The sequence below is a fragment of the Meleagris gallopavo genome, chromosome 2 (genome assembly GCF_905368555.1).
Source record: "Meleagris gallopavo chromosome 2, MGAL_WU_HG_1.1, whole genome shotgun sequence".
Lineage (NCBI taxonomy): Eukaryota > Metazoa > Chordata > Aves > Galliformes > Phasianidae > Meleagris > Meleagris gallopavo.
Genome location: NC_139405.1, coordinates 22,259,097 through 22,274,412, shown reverse-complemented (window position 1 = coordinate 22,274,412; position 15,316 = coordinate 22,259,097). Strand labels below are relative to the sequence as shown.

At 40.1% G+C, this 15,316-nt stretch overlaps 1 protein-coding gene across 4 annotated transcripts in view; it reads left to right on the top strand.

The window, feature by feature from the left end:
* The window catches only part of TRERF1 (transcriptional regulating factor 1), a 100,538-nt gene that overhangs the window by 80,665 nt on the left and 4,557 nt on the right, over positions 1-15,316 (top strand). For 3 of the 4 annotated variants that reach the window (XM_085219319.1, XM_085219318.1, XM_085219320.1), the window contains exons 5-12: positions 375-421; positions 1,121-1,271; positions 2,185-2,433; positions 5,623-5,992; positions 8,083-8,143; positions 8,892-9,031; positions 9,752-9,855; positions 11,009-11,084. In XM_085219319.1, the coding sequence (XP_085075445.1) occupies positions 375-421; positions 1,121-1,271; positions 2,185-2,433; positions 5,623-5,992; positions 8,083-8,143; positions 8,892-9,031; positions 9,752-9,855; positions 11,009-11,084 (1,198 nt within the window). The remainder of the gene's footprint in view (positions 1-374; positions 422-1,120; positions 1,272-2,184; positions 2,434-5,622; positions 5,993-8,082; positions 8,144-8,891; positions 9,032-9,751; positions 9,856-11,008; positions 11,085-15,316) is intronic. The other variant, XM_085219321.1, reaches the window with a different exon arrangement.

Here is a 15,316-nt window from a genome sequence, read left to right as displayed (position 1 = left end):
AGCATGAGGCTGCTGCTGCGAGGCTGGTGGTTCCCTCATGAGAGAGTTTGGGGAGCTCAGAGTCGAGGTGCTCCTGCTCATTTTTCAACACTCATCTGCCTCAATGTGCATAAAAATTTAGCTCCTTGTTTCCAAACATAATACTACTTCAAACAGGAGGTGTGTGTAAGAAAGCTTGTGCCAGCCATGCTCATGGAGGCATTGATTTGCTGGATAAATGTAAGGTTCTCAATTCAGAGGCATGCAATATTAGTAGAAGCATATGCAAAATACAAGAATAAAGCTGTGAGAACCTTCATTTATATATCAGTATTTCCTGAAAAATTATTTTTGTTTTTCTTCCCCTCTTTTCCCCTTTCTTCCTATTATGGCAGGTGCAATTGTCAGATGGCAGACTGCAGCCACTGTCCCCAGAACAAAGGTATTATATTTTTTTGTGTTCTTGGTTTAAATGTAAGAAAAACAAAGGAGTGCTGCAGTTTGAAGAGAGAGGAATGCACTCTATGAAGATCATAGATGTTTCTTTTCTGGAAACATCTTTATCCTATTTGTGTGACTTCCATTCCCCATCCCTCCATAATAAAATCAAATGCTTTGTCTTTGCCCACAAAAAGTAAACCAATCCAAACCAATAAAGGAACAGTCCATGCTTAACACTGCATTTTTAAGAGTAGGAATGCTGATGCATGGTTTGCAGTTGTACTTCAGCAGCAGAGACCTTCTATTTTTTTTTTAAGATCTCACCCTTACAGGGTTGAGGTGTCTTCCAACATTGTTATCTGTCCTGTTTAGGGACATTACATCCAAGTGTTTGGAATATGAAGGTCTGTCACAATAGTTTTCCTCTGTTCTTGGATTTGTCCATGCCAAGAGTCACGTTTTGACAAGCGTGTTCTACTCAAAACTTTCCTTCTCTGTATCTTGGGAGCAACTGATCTAGGTTATCACCCATGTATTCTAGAACACTCAGCCATTGTTTACCTGTGGCTTCGTAAAGGTATAGCTGTAAAACTTTATTGACTTCCTTGACAAAATAAAAGCTTCCTCTGCAGCGAAAGGAACGTGCCGAACTGATGTCTCTTCTTCTGTTCCATGCTAAAAAAATGTCAACTAACAATAGTGGCTTGAACAGAGAAACACTTCCCGAGAGAGCTGATGGGAAGAGCAAGCTAACGTGTTCAGTATGCTTGAAGGAATTTAAGAGTTTGCCTGCTCTGAATGGTCACATGAGGTCTCATGGAGGAGTAAGAACATCTCCTAACTTCAAACAGGTAGCTGTTTTTAGTTTGTTTTACTTCAGTATTTGATTCTCTTCTCTCCATGTTGATGTTTGCTTGCTTTGCCACGCTTTGCTTTGCTATCATACCTGTTCTCCTCGGCACTGTTTTATGTCACACCCCGACTATGTAAAGGCACACATAATTCTGATAATTTACAGTATCACCTAAAAGTGAGAAATGGTGGAGGACAGAACAAAATTTGTGCCTCTTTATGTCTCCGCACATTACGAAAACACTCTACAAAATCATGGCACAAGCTTTTGAATTTTTTTCCCCTCGTGTTTGTTTATTATATCAGAAATATCAGGAACATCAAGTCTTCCTTATTTTCCTTTGGACTACTTAGATGACTAAGGGATGTTTATTGGAAGCATTCCCAGACTTTAACTGAAGGAGCAGGATTACTGAATCTTTGACAGCTTTCTTCCAAAGTGTTGTAGTTCTGTAGGTATCAACAAATACCAAATGAAAAATGTGGGTTTGAATTGTTCTGAATAAAGACAACTTGTCTCATCAATCAGTTTTTCAGTGTCCTGATATTTTAAAAATTCTCTCTTGATGGAGGAGTATTACAGAAAGCCAAAGAGCTACCAGTTTCTATGTGAGTGATGGAGAATTCTGCCTTTATAGTGATAAAAGAAGGGCATATGTTTATTGCCTCTTCTGCAAGTGATCCTGTAAAGATGCTTAATGTGGTTATTTGTCACTGAGGCTAAATCCTACATAGGAGTCAAGTAATCTGCCAACTTCCTTCAAGGCAAATACAGAGTCCAAGAAGCAAGGCTATTTTGTGTATTGTAACCCTGGCCTCTTCTTCTCAGCCACAGTGCATACACTGCATAGTTTATCAATCCAGAAGTGGCCCTCCCTCACTTGGGCTGAAAGCCTTTAATTGTCTGTACAGGATGAAGGAGAGAAACCACCACAGCAGCCGCTGCCTAAAGAGGTGGATAGCCTCGCGCCCATCGTCATGCCAGTGTCTGTCCCTGTAAAGCTTCTGTCACCCGAACCCAGCACGCAGCCCTCTGCCAGCACTGCCACAGTCAAAGACAAGCCTGCCAGCTCTATGTCAGATGATGAGATGCCCGTTCTCGTGAAGATGACTTTCTCTCCACCGTGCAGTCCAAAAGTGGCCAACCCCTGCTCATCCTCTGTGAGTGCTGCGTTTCTTGCCGCTAAGTCTGCTGTGTCTGTTAAATCCCTTTGCTTATAGTGCTGCTGCGTTCTAAAATGTTCGTCTTTTGGAACATTTTCCAGAATCTTAATGATGCTTAATAAACAAAAAAGGCTGTGGCATCGTATCATTTCTTCCTCATTCTTCCTCAAAATATTAATTTTCTCTTTACTGAGGAATTGAGACTTCAGCTGAAAACAAGTCATTCGAAATTGGAATGCGATATTCTTTTTATCCCACTAGAACAAAGGGATTTAGTATCTTTTTACTGGTTTTGTTTTTCCTTTTCAGGCTGCTTTGTTTTTATGTTATTGCTTAAATTCAGCAGTTTCGTTTCTTCCTGTTTTTTAAATCAGATGTATGTGCTTCTCATTTCAGCTGTAAATAGGAAAGCAGTGTGCAGTACTTAGTGTGCACTCTCAGCCAGTATGAAGCTTGCTGGCTGAGTTTTACAATGAGGTCATTTTTCCCTTTCTGTCTCCATGCATTAGATCTAAGGGTTAATCACCGGGAATTCTGACATAAGAAAAATAGTTATGCTTACTGCTTTCGTGTCGCTTTTAAAGCTGAAGTTGTCAGGCAGCACAAGGAACTGATGAGCCCTTGAATGAGATGTGAGAATGCTCTTTATTATTTTCCTGAGGAATCCTGAAGCAAGTGGTATTGTTTATTTCCTGTTCCAGCACAGGAATAGATGCTGCTCGTTTCTTTGAATCCGTACTTGCAGACTGCATTGTGATAAGGGATTACTGAGGAGTATAAGCACTCTACAGTATTATCTCTATGATGTAGAGACATGCTCTGGTGAATTCTTTTTCCTCCTCCTCATGAATCTGGTGTCAAGACGAGGCAACAACACGTACAGTCGTGGGTAGCTCTTTATAGTATTTGTGTATTTATCACCCTCTCTTGATCCTTCATTCGGACATACACATTAATTTAAATACACAGAAAATCTGAAAATCTCTTATCCATTTAGATGGAGGTTTTGTGCATTAATTTCCATTCTATTGTGGAAACCAGCATGTCACAGTACTTTGCTTGTAACTCAGCAGTGCAGCTTCACTTTACTATTTCTAGTTTCTGGAGAGAAAAGGGACAGTCTTTTCTGAATTTGTGAGCTCTGAGTGGGAGATTTCTAGAGACACCAGAGTAGGTGGCTTGGGCTTGTGTATTTCTGCAACACTTATAAAGTGACTGTGATTAAATCTACCAGTGTCTGGCTAAATGCGCATTCATTCACTCAAAATTATGCTTGCAAGCCTTTGTCAGTGCCCAAGCAAACTAATTCAAAGAGTTTCCTTTTTAGATCCTATCTTTTATATAAGCAATAGCACTAGGAATATTTAAAGATCAAAAGATCTACAGTTCCTTTTTCTTCTATAAAGGAATTTTGCTATTGGACGCTCTCATTTTTTTGTACTAAGGAATGGGAGCTGTGTTGTATTTGTACTGTGCTTTCAGCTGCCCAATAAAGTGTTCACAAATTGATGCAATCGGTGAAAACCAAATAGCAAAAGGAAGTAAATATTCAGCAAGAGTACAGGATGGTGAGGTTATAGGTTCTGTCCAGCGAGGACTGCGTTTGTCAATGTGGGGCAGCAGAGCCCAGATAGATACATAAAATCTTGAATAATGGGCACCAGTTCCTGGAGCTTCAGAAAAGCACTGGCATGATTCTCCATTGAGAGTCTATGAACATCCATATCTCTTTTAGTACTCAGTGTTAGTTTGTATTTGGTGTTGTTTTCTTAAGTTTAGGAGTTTTCCCCCTTGACCTCTGTTGAACACTGAATGGTTACCATGATGATGGACTGTTTCTCTGGTTATAGGTGACCCTCACCCTCTTGCTATTCTGAATGCTCATTATCTACAAAATTCTCTGTAAAACAGCTCTCTATTTTTTTTCCTACAAAAGGAAGAATTTCCTGAAACTTAATTTTTGGAAAGCAAAGATGTCAACAGCTGTTGGAGACGATACAGCCATGATCTAACAGAGAGGACAGGACCTCTGTAATCAAAAACATTTCCACAAGCTGGAATGCATTAACATAACGGATAAAGGGTGACAGTGCTAATGCTCCTCTAACATGAGTTTTATTGGGTGAATGTGATTCTCAGGAACCACCCATGGTGTAAAGATATATGTTGTCTAAACATACATCATAGTAATTTACTTTTATATAGTAATAGTATTTATAAATGATGCAGACGTTCTGGAGTGATTCATCTGGAATATCTGTCAAAATTTTTCTTCTGCTTTGGAAGTTAATCCTAAGTAAGATCTACAGTCTGAACACCTGGAAATAGTGTACTTACTGCCGTGTTCACCTTCTAGCTTCTGTCCATTTTTTAAAGTATACCCTGTACACTTTTTTCATGCTCACCCTCAGGAAATCCAGGTTCAAGGACTCACAATTTTTTACTTTTTGCTTTCTATGATTTTGGGGGTATTTAGTGTTAAATGATTTTTAACATTCAAACTCTAGAGCATTAGAGCACTTTAATTTCCCAAACGGTGTCTGCTACCCTTTTTTCCTTCCAGGAAAAGAGGAGAGGGTTAAGTTCAGGATTTGTTGCAGCTGGAGTGTACTCAAACTGATGGGAATGCAGTGATAAGAGCCGAAGAATTTGAATTTATTACATTTTTTTTCTTTTCCTGCTGCTGAGTGCTGCAGTAATTTCACTGAGCTCATACATCCTTCCTAGCCTAACAAAATAAATGCATTGGAAAACATCTTATATAAAGTGGGACTAGATAGGGAAGCAACTTCCAATAGCCTATATGTGTTCAGTGCAAACAGAAGTACCTGAGGTGCTGGGATTGAGCTAAAAGATTGCAGCCTTGGGAGGGCTGTTCTTTGCACCTTTGAAAGTTATAACAGCGGCCTCCCTAAGTCCATGCCTGAGCTCAGCCCTGCCTTGACCCAGAGGGATCCATATGGGAGGGGAAGGCAGTTCTTCCTGATTTTCCTCTCTCCCCTGTGGTGTCTAGGTAGGACCAGCTTCTGTACTGACCAGGGTTACTGTGGCAGCACCCAAATAACTGCCCGCTGGTAGCTGCTTTACTGTGGTTGTAATATATGCCCTAGGCTGTAGGAGATTGTATGCAATGCAAACCACATTTAAGCATAGCTAAGTATTAAAGTTCTGTATGTTTTCATTTAGGAAATTAACAAAAAACCTCATCAAAATGCTGCAAAATTGGAAGAAAACTTCAAACCATTACCAGACAAGAAGAAGTATCGCCACAGACCTGAACCTCTCTTCATACCTCCTCCTTCCTTCAACTTCAGCACATCCCACTCCGGTGCCATGCTGTACCAGAGCCAGCTTCGTTCTCCCCGTGTCCTTGGAGACCATCTGCTGGACCGAACACACGAGCTCCCCCCCTACACTCCGCCGCCGATGCTTAGTCCTGTTCGGCATGGGTCTGGTCTCTTCAGCAGTGTTATCACATCATCTCACAGCACCTCGCACACTCAGCTGCCACTCACTCCACTGACACCAACTCCACGGGTGCTCCTCTGTCGGTCCAGTAAGTGTTATGTTTGGAGTGTGGCAGTTACGTAGTGAATACTGCTGTGCTCTTTTCTAGTGTTATCTCATAGATGATTTTACATGTATACACGTGCATGGCTCATTACGCAATGCCATAAAAATCCATCTTTCTTTCTTGGTTTTGTATTTGTAGAGTTGGCATTGAAATCATAAATTGAGCGGAGAAAGCTAACCAGTGAATAAAGCTGTGATTTTTCAATGGGGTCTGCCTCTGTAAGGACTGCATACATAGGGTCTTCTGAAGTGGGAGGAAAAGGTTTGCTTTGAGACATAGGATTAATTTTCTGATTTTCTTCAGTGCTTCACAAGAAAGGGTGCCTAATCGTAGTTGATCATGGTAGTAGTAACCCGTGCAAGTTAAGATGCTTCTAACCTATAGCAATTTAGACTATTTCTATATCTAAATATTGAGGAAGGGTCATTTTTCCATAACAGAATGGAAGAATTTTCCCAGTAGAAAGAAGGTGGTAGCTGCATTCTGAGTCATTTCAGACATGGTCACCAAATGCTTGTATATTTTATCTTAACACTGCCTTAGAGCTCCCATTGCTCTCAATTGCTCTCAATTCATTTTCAGCTTTGTAAAATGAACAGGTTACTAGTATGAAAACTTAAGAAGCAAGTTAAAAGTCTTACTCACCAGACCACCACCTCTGTCTTGTAATCCAGAAAAAGTGAAGCTCATATCATTTTTCCTACTCTCCTCTTGGAAGCTGGCAAATTGATATCTGTCCTGTCATCAGAACCATTGACTTTAGAGTCAACAACAGCTACGTGGCAAACTCCTGTAATTAGTGCTGATTTGATTTTAGCCCCCTGTTTTCCTTTCTATGGTGCAGAACTGCACCAATGCTCAACAAATGACAAAAAGACATGAACTACCTGTGCTGGGTGGCTTCTTGGAGAGAGCAAGGGTAAATGCCATAGCCTTATGTCATGCTCTGGGGAAGGCATAGATTCTGAGCTATGTTAGTCTCACAAATTTGTCTTAAAATCTTCTTCCTTCCTGCCTGTCTGCCTACTATTTTTTGGAGCTGTTTAGAAACTGGGATTGCCTATCTCCTCCTTCAGGAAGGCGGTCTGTGTGCAAATCTTTTATGTTCTTTTAATGTCGTTAAAATGTAGTTGTTAGTTTCCTAAAAAAGCTGAAGCCAAACCCTACAGGGTTGGTTTTTTTGGGGGGGGAGTAGGAGTGAAGGTAGAGGATACATTTTGATGCAAAATTTTTTACAAAATTATTTATTTTCACATTCTTGGTGCTCTAGTGAAAGGATGTTCTCAGAATACTAAATGTTGGTACCTCTGACTTGCAGAGGTTGTAGTTTTAAGTCAAGCTAGACGAAATCATAGGTTACAGAGAGAGAGTTACAGGAGAAACTTTTTTGACTGTGGCAAACAAGTCCAACAATGCTGTAGCAGTTACTGAAGGTATAACAGAGATGTAATGTTGATGGATACAGTCAGAGGCAGGGGTGAGGCATTGCTGAGAGGCCTTACAGAGTTACAACTGCATAGCCATGTAAACTTAGGGCATACTGACAGAAAATCACCACTTTTCAAATAGAAACAGGAAAAAAGAACTAAAGTTCTGTTTCAAAGAGAAGTGTATGTAGCTGACTTCTGTACATGCAATTACAGATCCAAATACCAAAATAAGGATTTCTTTAAGGTACTTTTAAGGTAATTTTAATATTGTGTGTGTTCTTTGTACTCAGCCGTTTTACTGCCCTGACTAATGCAGACTAGCAGAACACAGAAAACTTTTAGTTGTTATTGATGCTGTGACCTTTAAAGTAAACTTGTTTTAACCTCCCAGCTGTTTCTTAATCCCATGTATTGTGCCTGATTGCTCTTTTACATGAGAAACACACCTGATTATGCATGAACAAGATAATTTTGAGCCAAACATATCCCAGGTGTTGCTGGCTGTCTCAGAGGTACCTTGATGTCTGATTTCTGCAGGATGTTAATAGGAATGTGGCAACATAGCCTGGGAGGAGGAGCATCAGCAGGGATATAGTTGTTACCAAAATACTTTGTAAACTCAAGAATTCTGTTCTGTTTCAGATAGCATTGATGGAAGTGTAATTCCAGTGACACCTGGGCCCGGCGAACAGACTGTTGAACCGTAAGAAAAACAATATTTCTTTTGTCTTTGCTTCTGTAGACTAGCTTCAGCCTAGGATTTGTGCATGAAATGTTTTGGACCAAACAGGTAGTGTTCAGCTGCCTGAAATAGTATTGGACTGGATGTGTGGAAGGGTACTACTGCATGGTGGAGCAGTGATAGTGGGAGATATGGATGTCCTGGTTCTAAAATGCTAGGAGAGGCTTAGCTGAAGTTGCTGAAGGTGGAAAATTTTTGGTAATGTCCGGGAAAAGGACGACATGAACATGTGCAGTTCCACAACTTCTGCTTTTATATATATGTTGCCGCTGGAGCTTTGGAGGGAGATGTTTTCTGGTGGGTTCCTTGGGGCAGTCTGCAAACAAGGTTGTCCTCCTGGCAGTAACGTTTCTCTGCTCTTTACCACAGAGTCATTCTCTGTGGAACAGAAAGCTAGTGTTTCCTGCATCTAGCTTTTTTGCTAGGCAGTATGTACATAGGCTCACTCAGGTTATCTGTAAGGTACGATGTCTTGATATAGTTTAAATCATGCACTGAAATTCTGGTTTTCTCCCGAGAGATCAGTTCTCTCTAATACTCAAAATACTTATCCTGTTGAGAGTAAAGCATTTAATAAGCAATCTGACACAATTTCCTGCCACTCCAGTATAATAAAAGTTTTTTTTTGAAACAAAATGAACACAATGCGACTTCTGTTTTTTCTGCACATTGCGTAGTTGAATACCTATTTGCTTATTTGTTATTACAGACGAATTAATATTGGGTCCAGGTTCCAGGCTGATATTCCTGAGCTGCAGGACAAATTGCTAATGGAGAAAGATGTGCACAAGGCTACTCTGGTTTGGAAACCGTGGCCAGAACTGGAGAACAAAGTCTTCCAACAAAGAGGTACAAAGACTTGCTGGTTTAGAAGCTCATACATCACCTTGTGCCTTCTGAAGAAATTCTCATTGATTTTTCATTTGTATCCTGTACAAAACACTCAATACAGCATTAATTACTGAGAGTGCAGAGCAAGAGACCAGAACTACATATTACAGATTCAGAGTGACATAGGCCTTTAAAATGAAGTGCAGATGAAGTGTTCTCTAGTAGCCAACAGGCAAAGGTCATTGCTGCGGTTTTTGGGCAATGAACTGCATGATAAGGGCAGAGATCACAGATGAGAGGTGGCTCCTGGGTTTGTCCTGTGACCATAACACAGATAAAATTTGATTGTCTTAATGACTCCTTCTAGACCTGAGCAAAGTTTGTTCCTGCTTTTAGTGCAGTACATTTCTCTTTCTGTGCCCTAGTTGGAGTCTTGTTGCAGCAACATCACTGGCCATATGTGCCTGTGCGAGCCACTGCTCACAGCCAGACCTCTGCCTCTAGCTCTGTAATACCCCATCACACCCCAGGGGTGCACTCTGCAAATCCAGGCATATCCTCTCCTCAGAGAGTGATCCTGAAACCAGAAGATAGTTGCTGGGGTGGGGGGAGGAGGAGAATATGAAAGCTGCTGCCCTGAACTACATTGCCTGTGAGTGACATTGCAGGATCCTTGTCTCAGGTTGTTTAACTGACAGGTACTGAATTGGCAATAACATGCGGACTTGTTTCTGACAGTGGAAGATCTCTTAAATATGAGCTGTTCCAGCGTGTTACCTGGTGGAGGAACTAACTCAGAATATGCTTTGCACTCTCTCTTTGAGGCAAAAGGAGATATTATGGTAAGATAAGCTGAAAAGGGAGAGATGCTCATCTTTGCAGATAAGTTAGCATGCTTTATTAAATGGATTTAGATACGGTTATATAAAAAAGAGATTTCTGATTGATTAGCAGTGATGCTTTAAACATCCTGTAACATTTTTGGGGAATGACTTTTCCTTTTTATTCTTTAATAAATTTAAATTTCAAAGCACTGCCTCTCTGAAGGCTTACTGTATATTTCAGATAGATAAGATTACTTAATTTATAGCCTTGGGGTTTTGAATGTCTCCCAGTGCTTTCTCCAGACCTGATATTTCACAAGCTTTGTATTTGGTCATAGAGAGCTTAGTCCTCCTTTAGCCCTTACAAAAACTCCGTTTTTTGTAACAGCAATCACATCTACTTATTTGTTCAGAACTGCAAGGTAATTGCATACAGTTCTCATATAAATAATGTATTTCAAATATTTGCATTAGCTTTGTGATGGGGACATTACTAACTAAGGCTAAACCTCCATTTTGCCCAGCATTCAGGAAAGACAAAGCCTTGCCCCAGCTTCTGGAATGCCAATTTAAAACCAAATAAAGCAGAACGCAGAATGAATCTGGCAAGATTGGCTGGTACAGTGTTCTTTAGCTCACATCTCAGTTTCTTCAGGCTCAATTAAGTGTACCTGAGGGCAGGTGACTGTCAGAAACTGAAACTTACTATATGGGGGTATGCATTGTCAGGGATAAAAATCAGGAATCGCCCAAATCATCTTTCTTCATGATCCGACCTAGAATTAATTATTTTGGTGCCATTCTTAGCAGATGTTGACTTAAGCAGATGTTCTAAAAATAAAGTTACCAAATCAACCATTAAATGTTAGTATTAATACTATCAAACACTATAATTGCATTGGTTTGTGGCAAAGAGAAGGGAGGGAATTGCTGGATGTTGATAATAGCCACATTTGTGCTAATTAAGGATAGACAAGTGTGCACTAGTTGCTCTTACATGGGCAACAGTGTTAGTGGGGTTTGGAATCATTTGTTGTGATTTTTTTTAATGAGAAAAAAAAGACAAACTGATTTCATGTTATCCTACCGAATAGACTTCTAAATACAAATATATGGAGCAACTGACTGCATTTGCTAATTTTTTATTTTTTTTTTTTGCTTATTCATTTAGGTTACTCTTGAGAAGCTGCTGTTGAGGAAGCCAGTGAGATTGAAGTGTCATCCTTTGGCAAATTACCACTATGCTGGTACGTTTCCTTGTGATTTCTGTATCTATTCTGTATCCAGAGTCCAAGGCTGGCATCCCAAGCTGGTGTGTGGGATCCCGCTGCACTCTCTGCTGTCTGCTGCTGGGATGGCAGCCTCTAATAGAGGATGATGTGGACAGTGCTGAGTGGAACTTCTAGAACCTTTTGTTTACAAGTTTGACAGTTTTGCTCGACTAATTATGTACAGAAACCCTGTATTCATGTTTCTATGTAGGGTTCTGCAGGTTTAAAACTGCCTTGGGTTTTTATTTTTCTTTTAACTAAAATTTAATATGTCGATCTTCTTTTAAAACTGCTACTATTCATAGATTATTAATTTACAAGCGGTAAGGTTTTCCTACTCTGTTGTGTTTTCCTACTCTGTGTCTGCTGTAGTACCTTTCTCTTCTGATATGGTGCTGTGAATGTGATAATCATGAGCATCCATCGAAAGAGACAGTACTATAGCTGTCTTGTGTCTTAGTGCTGAATGCAGAGCCTCTATTTGCATGCATCTAGCCTAAAAGAAACAGGTTTGGAATAGTGTCAACTTTAACAAGCACAGCAAAAATCTCATTTTAGTTACGGAGCAGAAGTGCTCTGTGAAATACACAGAGTGATGTTATCATCAGCTAAGCATAGCTCAAGGTAGCAAGTGTCCCTCCTCTGCAGAAGTCCATGTTATTGCTCAAGGCTTTGTAGTGCCTAACAGCTACTTTGACACATGGAGTTTTACGTAAGGGACATAAGACTTTATCTCCAGTTTAGGCTGTGGTGGAAATAAGCCGAGAATCTTCTGGAATTCAGTCGGACAATCACAATGTTCAGGGTCATATACTCATTTCCAGTTACACTCATTGTGTCACTTAAGTGTAGAATCAAGTTACTTGCTGATTGTAGCAGATTTCTAAATAGCAAGGACTCTTTTGTAACAAACTCCTGGCCAAGACTTGAGACAGGAACAGAAATGTGTCTGATGGCGGCTAATCACAAGAGTGAATGAAGGTGAGGATCAAATTTGATTTTTAAGAGGAGGGAGATGGCTTGTGCCTTTGAAAACAACTCCATTGCAGTCTAGAGGATGGACATGGGGCTGGATGGAGGAGGATGTCAGCCAGGAGCTGTAACCAGGGTTCCTGGGGGTTCTTGTCTTAAGAGATAACACCAAAGCGTGAGGTGGGTCAGGGAAGGAAATCAAAGGGATGAAGAGAGATCCCAGCAGCCTCATCATCAGTGAGAGGTTCAGTGAGTTCAGCAGATGAAAGATTTCTGCTGGTGTCAGAGGAGCAATAGCCTTTGCTGAAGCAAATTCACAGTAGTTTTAATAAATGTATTATTGTGATGCTGGGAGGAGCAAGGAAATATTGTTTTATTTCATCTTTCACATGGGAAGATGCTAATATTTGTACCTAGCACTGAAACCTGTGGACATTAGAATAACTCTACTTCTTAAGGAGGAAAAGAAATTGTCTGCATTTTACAGCCCAACAAAATCTCAGCAGTGTGGATTTAAGCAACAGAAAATAACAAGACAAAGCATTACTTAATAATGCTCTCAAATGCAGCATGTGATTGCAGCTTACATTGACAGCTATGTTCTAGCACCGTGTAGCTCTTGAATTATAGTCTTTGTGGTTGATAAGCAGCCACTCGAGGCATATGGGAATTTCTCAAAATCTAATGTGTGAATACTTTAATATAACTTGAAGTGATATTTGTTTCAGTTTAACTCTTTGGGCTTCCTGCTCTGTATTCAGAAGTAACAGCTATTAGGAACGGCCACAATTTAAGGTGGAGTACACTATAATAGAGCATGACAGTGAACTCCTGAGAATCAACTGATACCACAGACAGTAAATATCCAGACTCAGCACTGCCCTCAGACAAGAATGCAAGTGATAGCTTGTCCTTGAAACCTGTTGGTTTGTGAGAGGAAGTTGTAAAACTTCAGACCTTTCTGTTCACCAAGAGAATGGGGCACGTTGACTGAAGGATCCTTGGAAGAACACCCTAGTCTCTTCATCCTAATCCTTTGCTGTCTGCTGGAGAAGAGAAGGCTTTGGGGAGACCTCATGGTGGCTTTCCAAAACTTAAAGGGAATTTATAAACATTAGGGAAGCCAACTGTTTTCTTCGTCTGATAGTTATAGGATAAAGGGGAATGGTTTTAAAGCGAAAGAGGGGAAATTTAGAGTAGATATTAGGAGGACATTTTTTACTTACAGGGTGGTGATGCAGAGGAACAAGTTGCCCAGAGAAGTTGTGGATGCTCCATCCTTGGAGACATTCAAGACCAGGTTGGATGGTGCCCTGCGCAGCCTGAGCTGGGGGTGGCAGCAAGGGGCTTGGAAGTGGATGAGCTTTAAGATCTCTTCCAACCCAAAACATTCTTCCATTCCATGATTCTATGATTTGTCTGAGCAGTGTATTAGGGAAGAGAGAGGGAGCACGTGCCCAATATAAGAGGAGTGCTTTTTCAGATGCTTGATTCGTTTTTCATTTGAACAGTGGAATTTCTCAGGTCTCCTGCAGTAAGAATGGCAAGAAAGGTGGTCTCTGAAATAGTGTGCTTCAGATAGTCTTAAAACTTCTGATAGATACTATAGTGTGTGGATCAGATCCAACAAATGCTGAATGTAATAGATTTGAGCTGCCTCTCAAGGGGAGCTCCCTGAGTGGAGGTGTAGTTCCCTTGAAACCCACAGATTGGGCCAAAAGCCCCCAAATCCTTAAAAGATATTTCTGTGAGTTAATCAGAGCAAAACCAGTATTTTAATATGGCAGAAATGTATAATAAATGTTTAAGCCTAAAGATCATCTTTAAAATTTGATCTGTATTCCTAAGTCCAAAATTCTTTCTTGCTGCATTGCAGATTTCTCTATACACGTTCTGTATGTCTCCCTCAAGCTAACAAGAGGAAAAGTGGTTTCCCAGCAACCAGAGTTAAAAACAGCTTTTCTTCTGTTTCTTTTCCTAATGCAGGATTTATTCTATTAATTAGGTTACTTCCAATTAACCCTCATAATCTTATAAGGGTCTCTGCTAATACCATAGCTATTGGGGAAAATCTGTAAGGCCTGAATTATCTATAGCTGTACAATAGAATTAGTTCAAAGAAGTGATTTTTATCATTATTATTATTTCACGAGAGAACTGGAGAGGTTTGCTGAAAACTAAAATCCATCCTTGGCTGTTGTCAAGCTTTTTAAAATGTTATTTTGGCATAGTAGAGTAGGTTTCTGGACTGAATTAATGCATTTACCCCTTCTCAAAGGGAGGGTAAAAGCAAATGACTGGCAGGTGGTGTAGAAAGGGAACAACACTGGTTCAGGAAGGGAAAGACAGCAAGGCAGTGTGTCAGCAGAAAGATCTTTGGGTGATAACAGAATAAATAAAATTTGCTGCTTGAAGCCAGCACCTTTTTTTGACACTTAGACTGAGAGCTTTACTGTAAATCTCTGTGGAAATAGCTAATGCATGCTTATAGCCAGTACTGGAAAAATGTACAGAAAACAGGTTGCAGAAAAGTTAATTTTGTAGTTTTCAGTATATAACAGAGTGGTGAGATACTCTCTCTAGGCCTGTGAGCCCGGGAATTGACACTGAAAAGCAAAACATTTGCAGTTAATAAAAAATGTATATATTATTAGACTTAAATAACCTGCAGAGTTGAATACCACACATGGTGGCGAGCCCAAGTTAATTGAGTTCAATGCAGAGGCAAGCATTTGTGTGGAGAATGGTAACACTGACAGGAACATTTGGGATTTCTTTTAATGATGAAACTTCCACATACTCTCAGACAGACTGTAGTAGAATCTTCTCAGAGTCATTTCAAGGCATCTGCTTTATGACTTCTTGTATATCCTTCTTTTAATGTAAGTGATGCCTACTCTTACAATCAAGACACTGGTATTTGATGCAGTAGAGCAATTCTGTGTTCCTTCTGTTTGACCAATGCTGAGGAGACACACATTATTTCTATTTAAATGTTGATTTTGCATTTTCCTGGGCAGTTAGGCTGGTGAAGCAAACAGAATAATAATATTTGAAAGCTGTATGTACAGCTTCCATTAACTGATCAGGAAGCACTTTGCATGATTTTCATACTGCTATACCCTCTCTGTCTACTTGAAGCCTCAATCACAAAGAATTTGTGTCTTACCTCAAGCCATACAAGTGAAAAGCTGCAAAGGGATTTTTTGAGAGTTAGTGTCTGGAGTATTAAACAA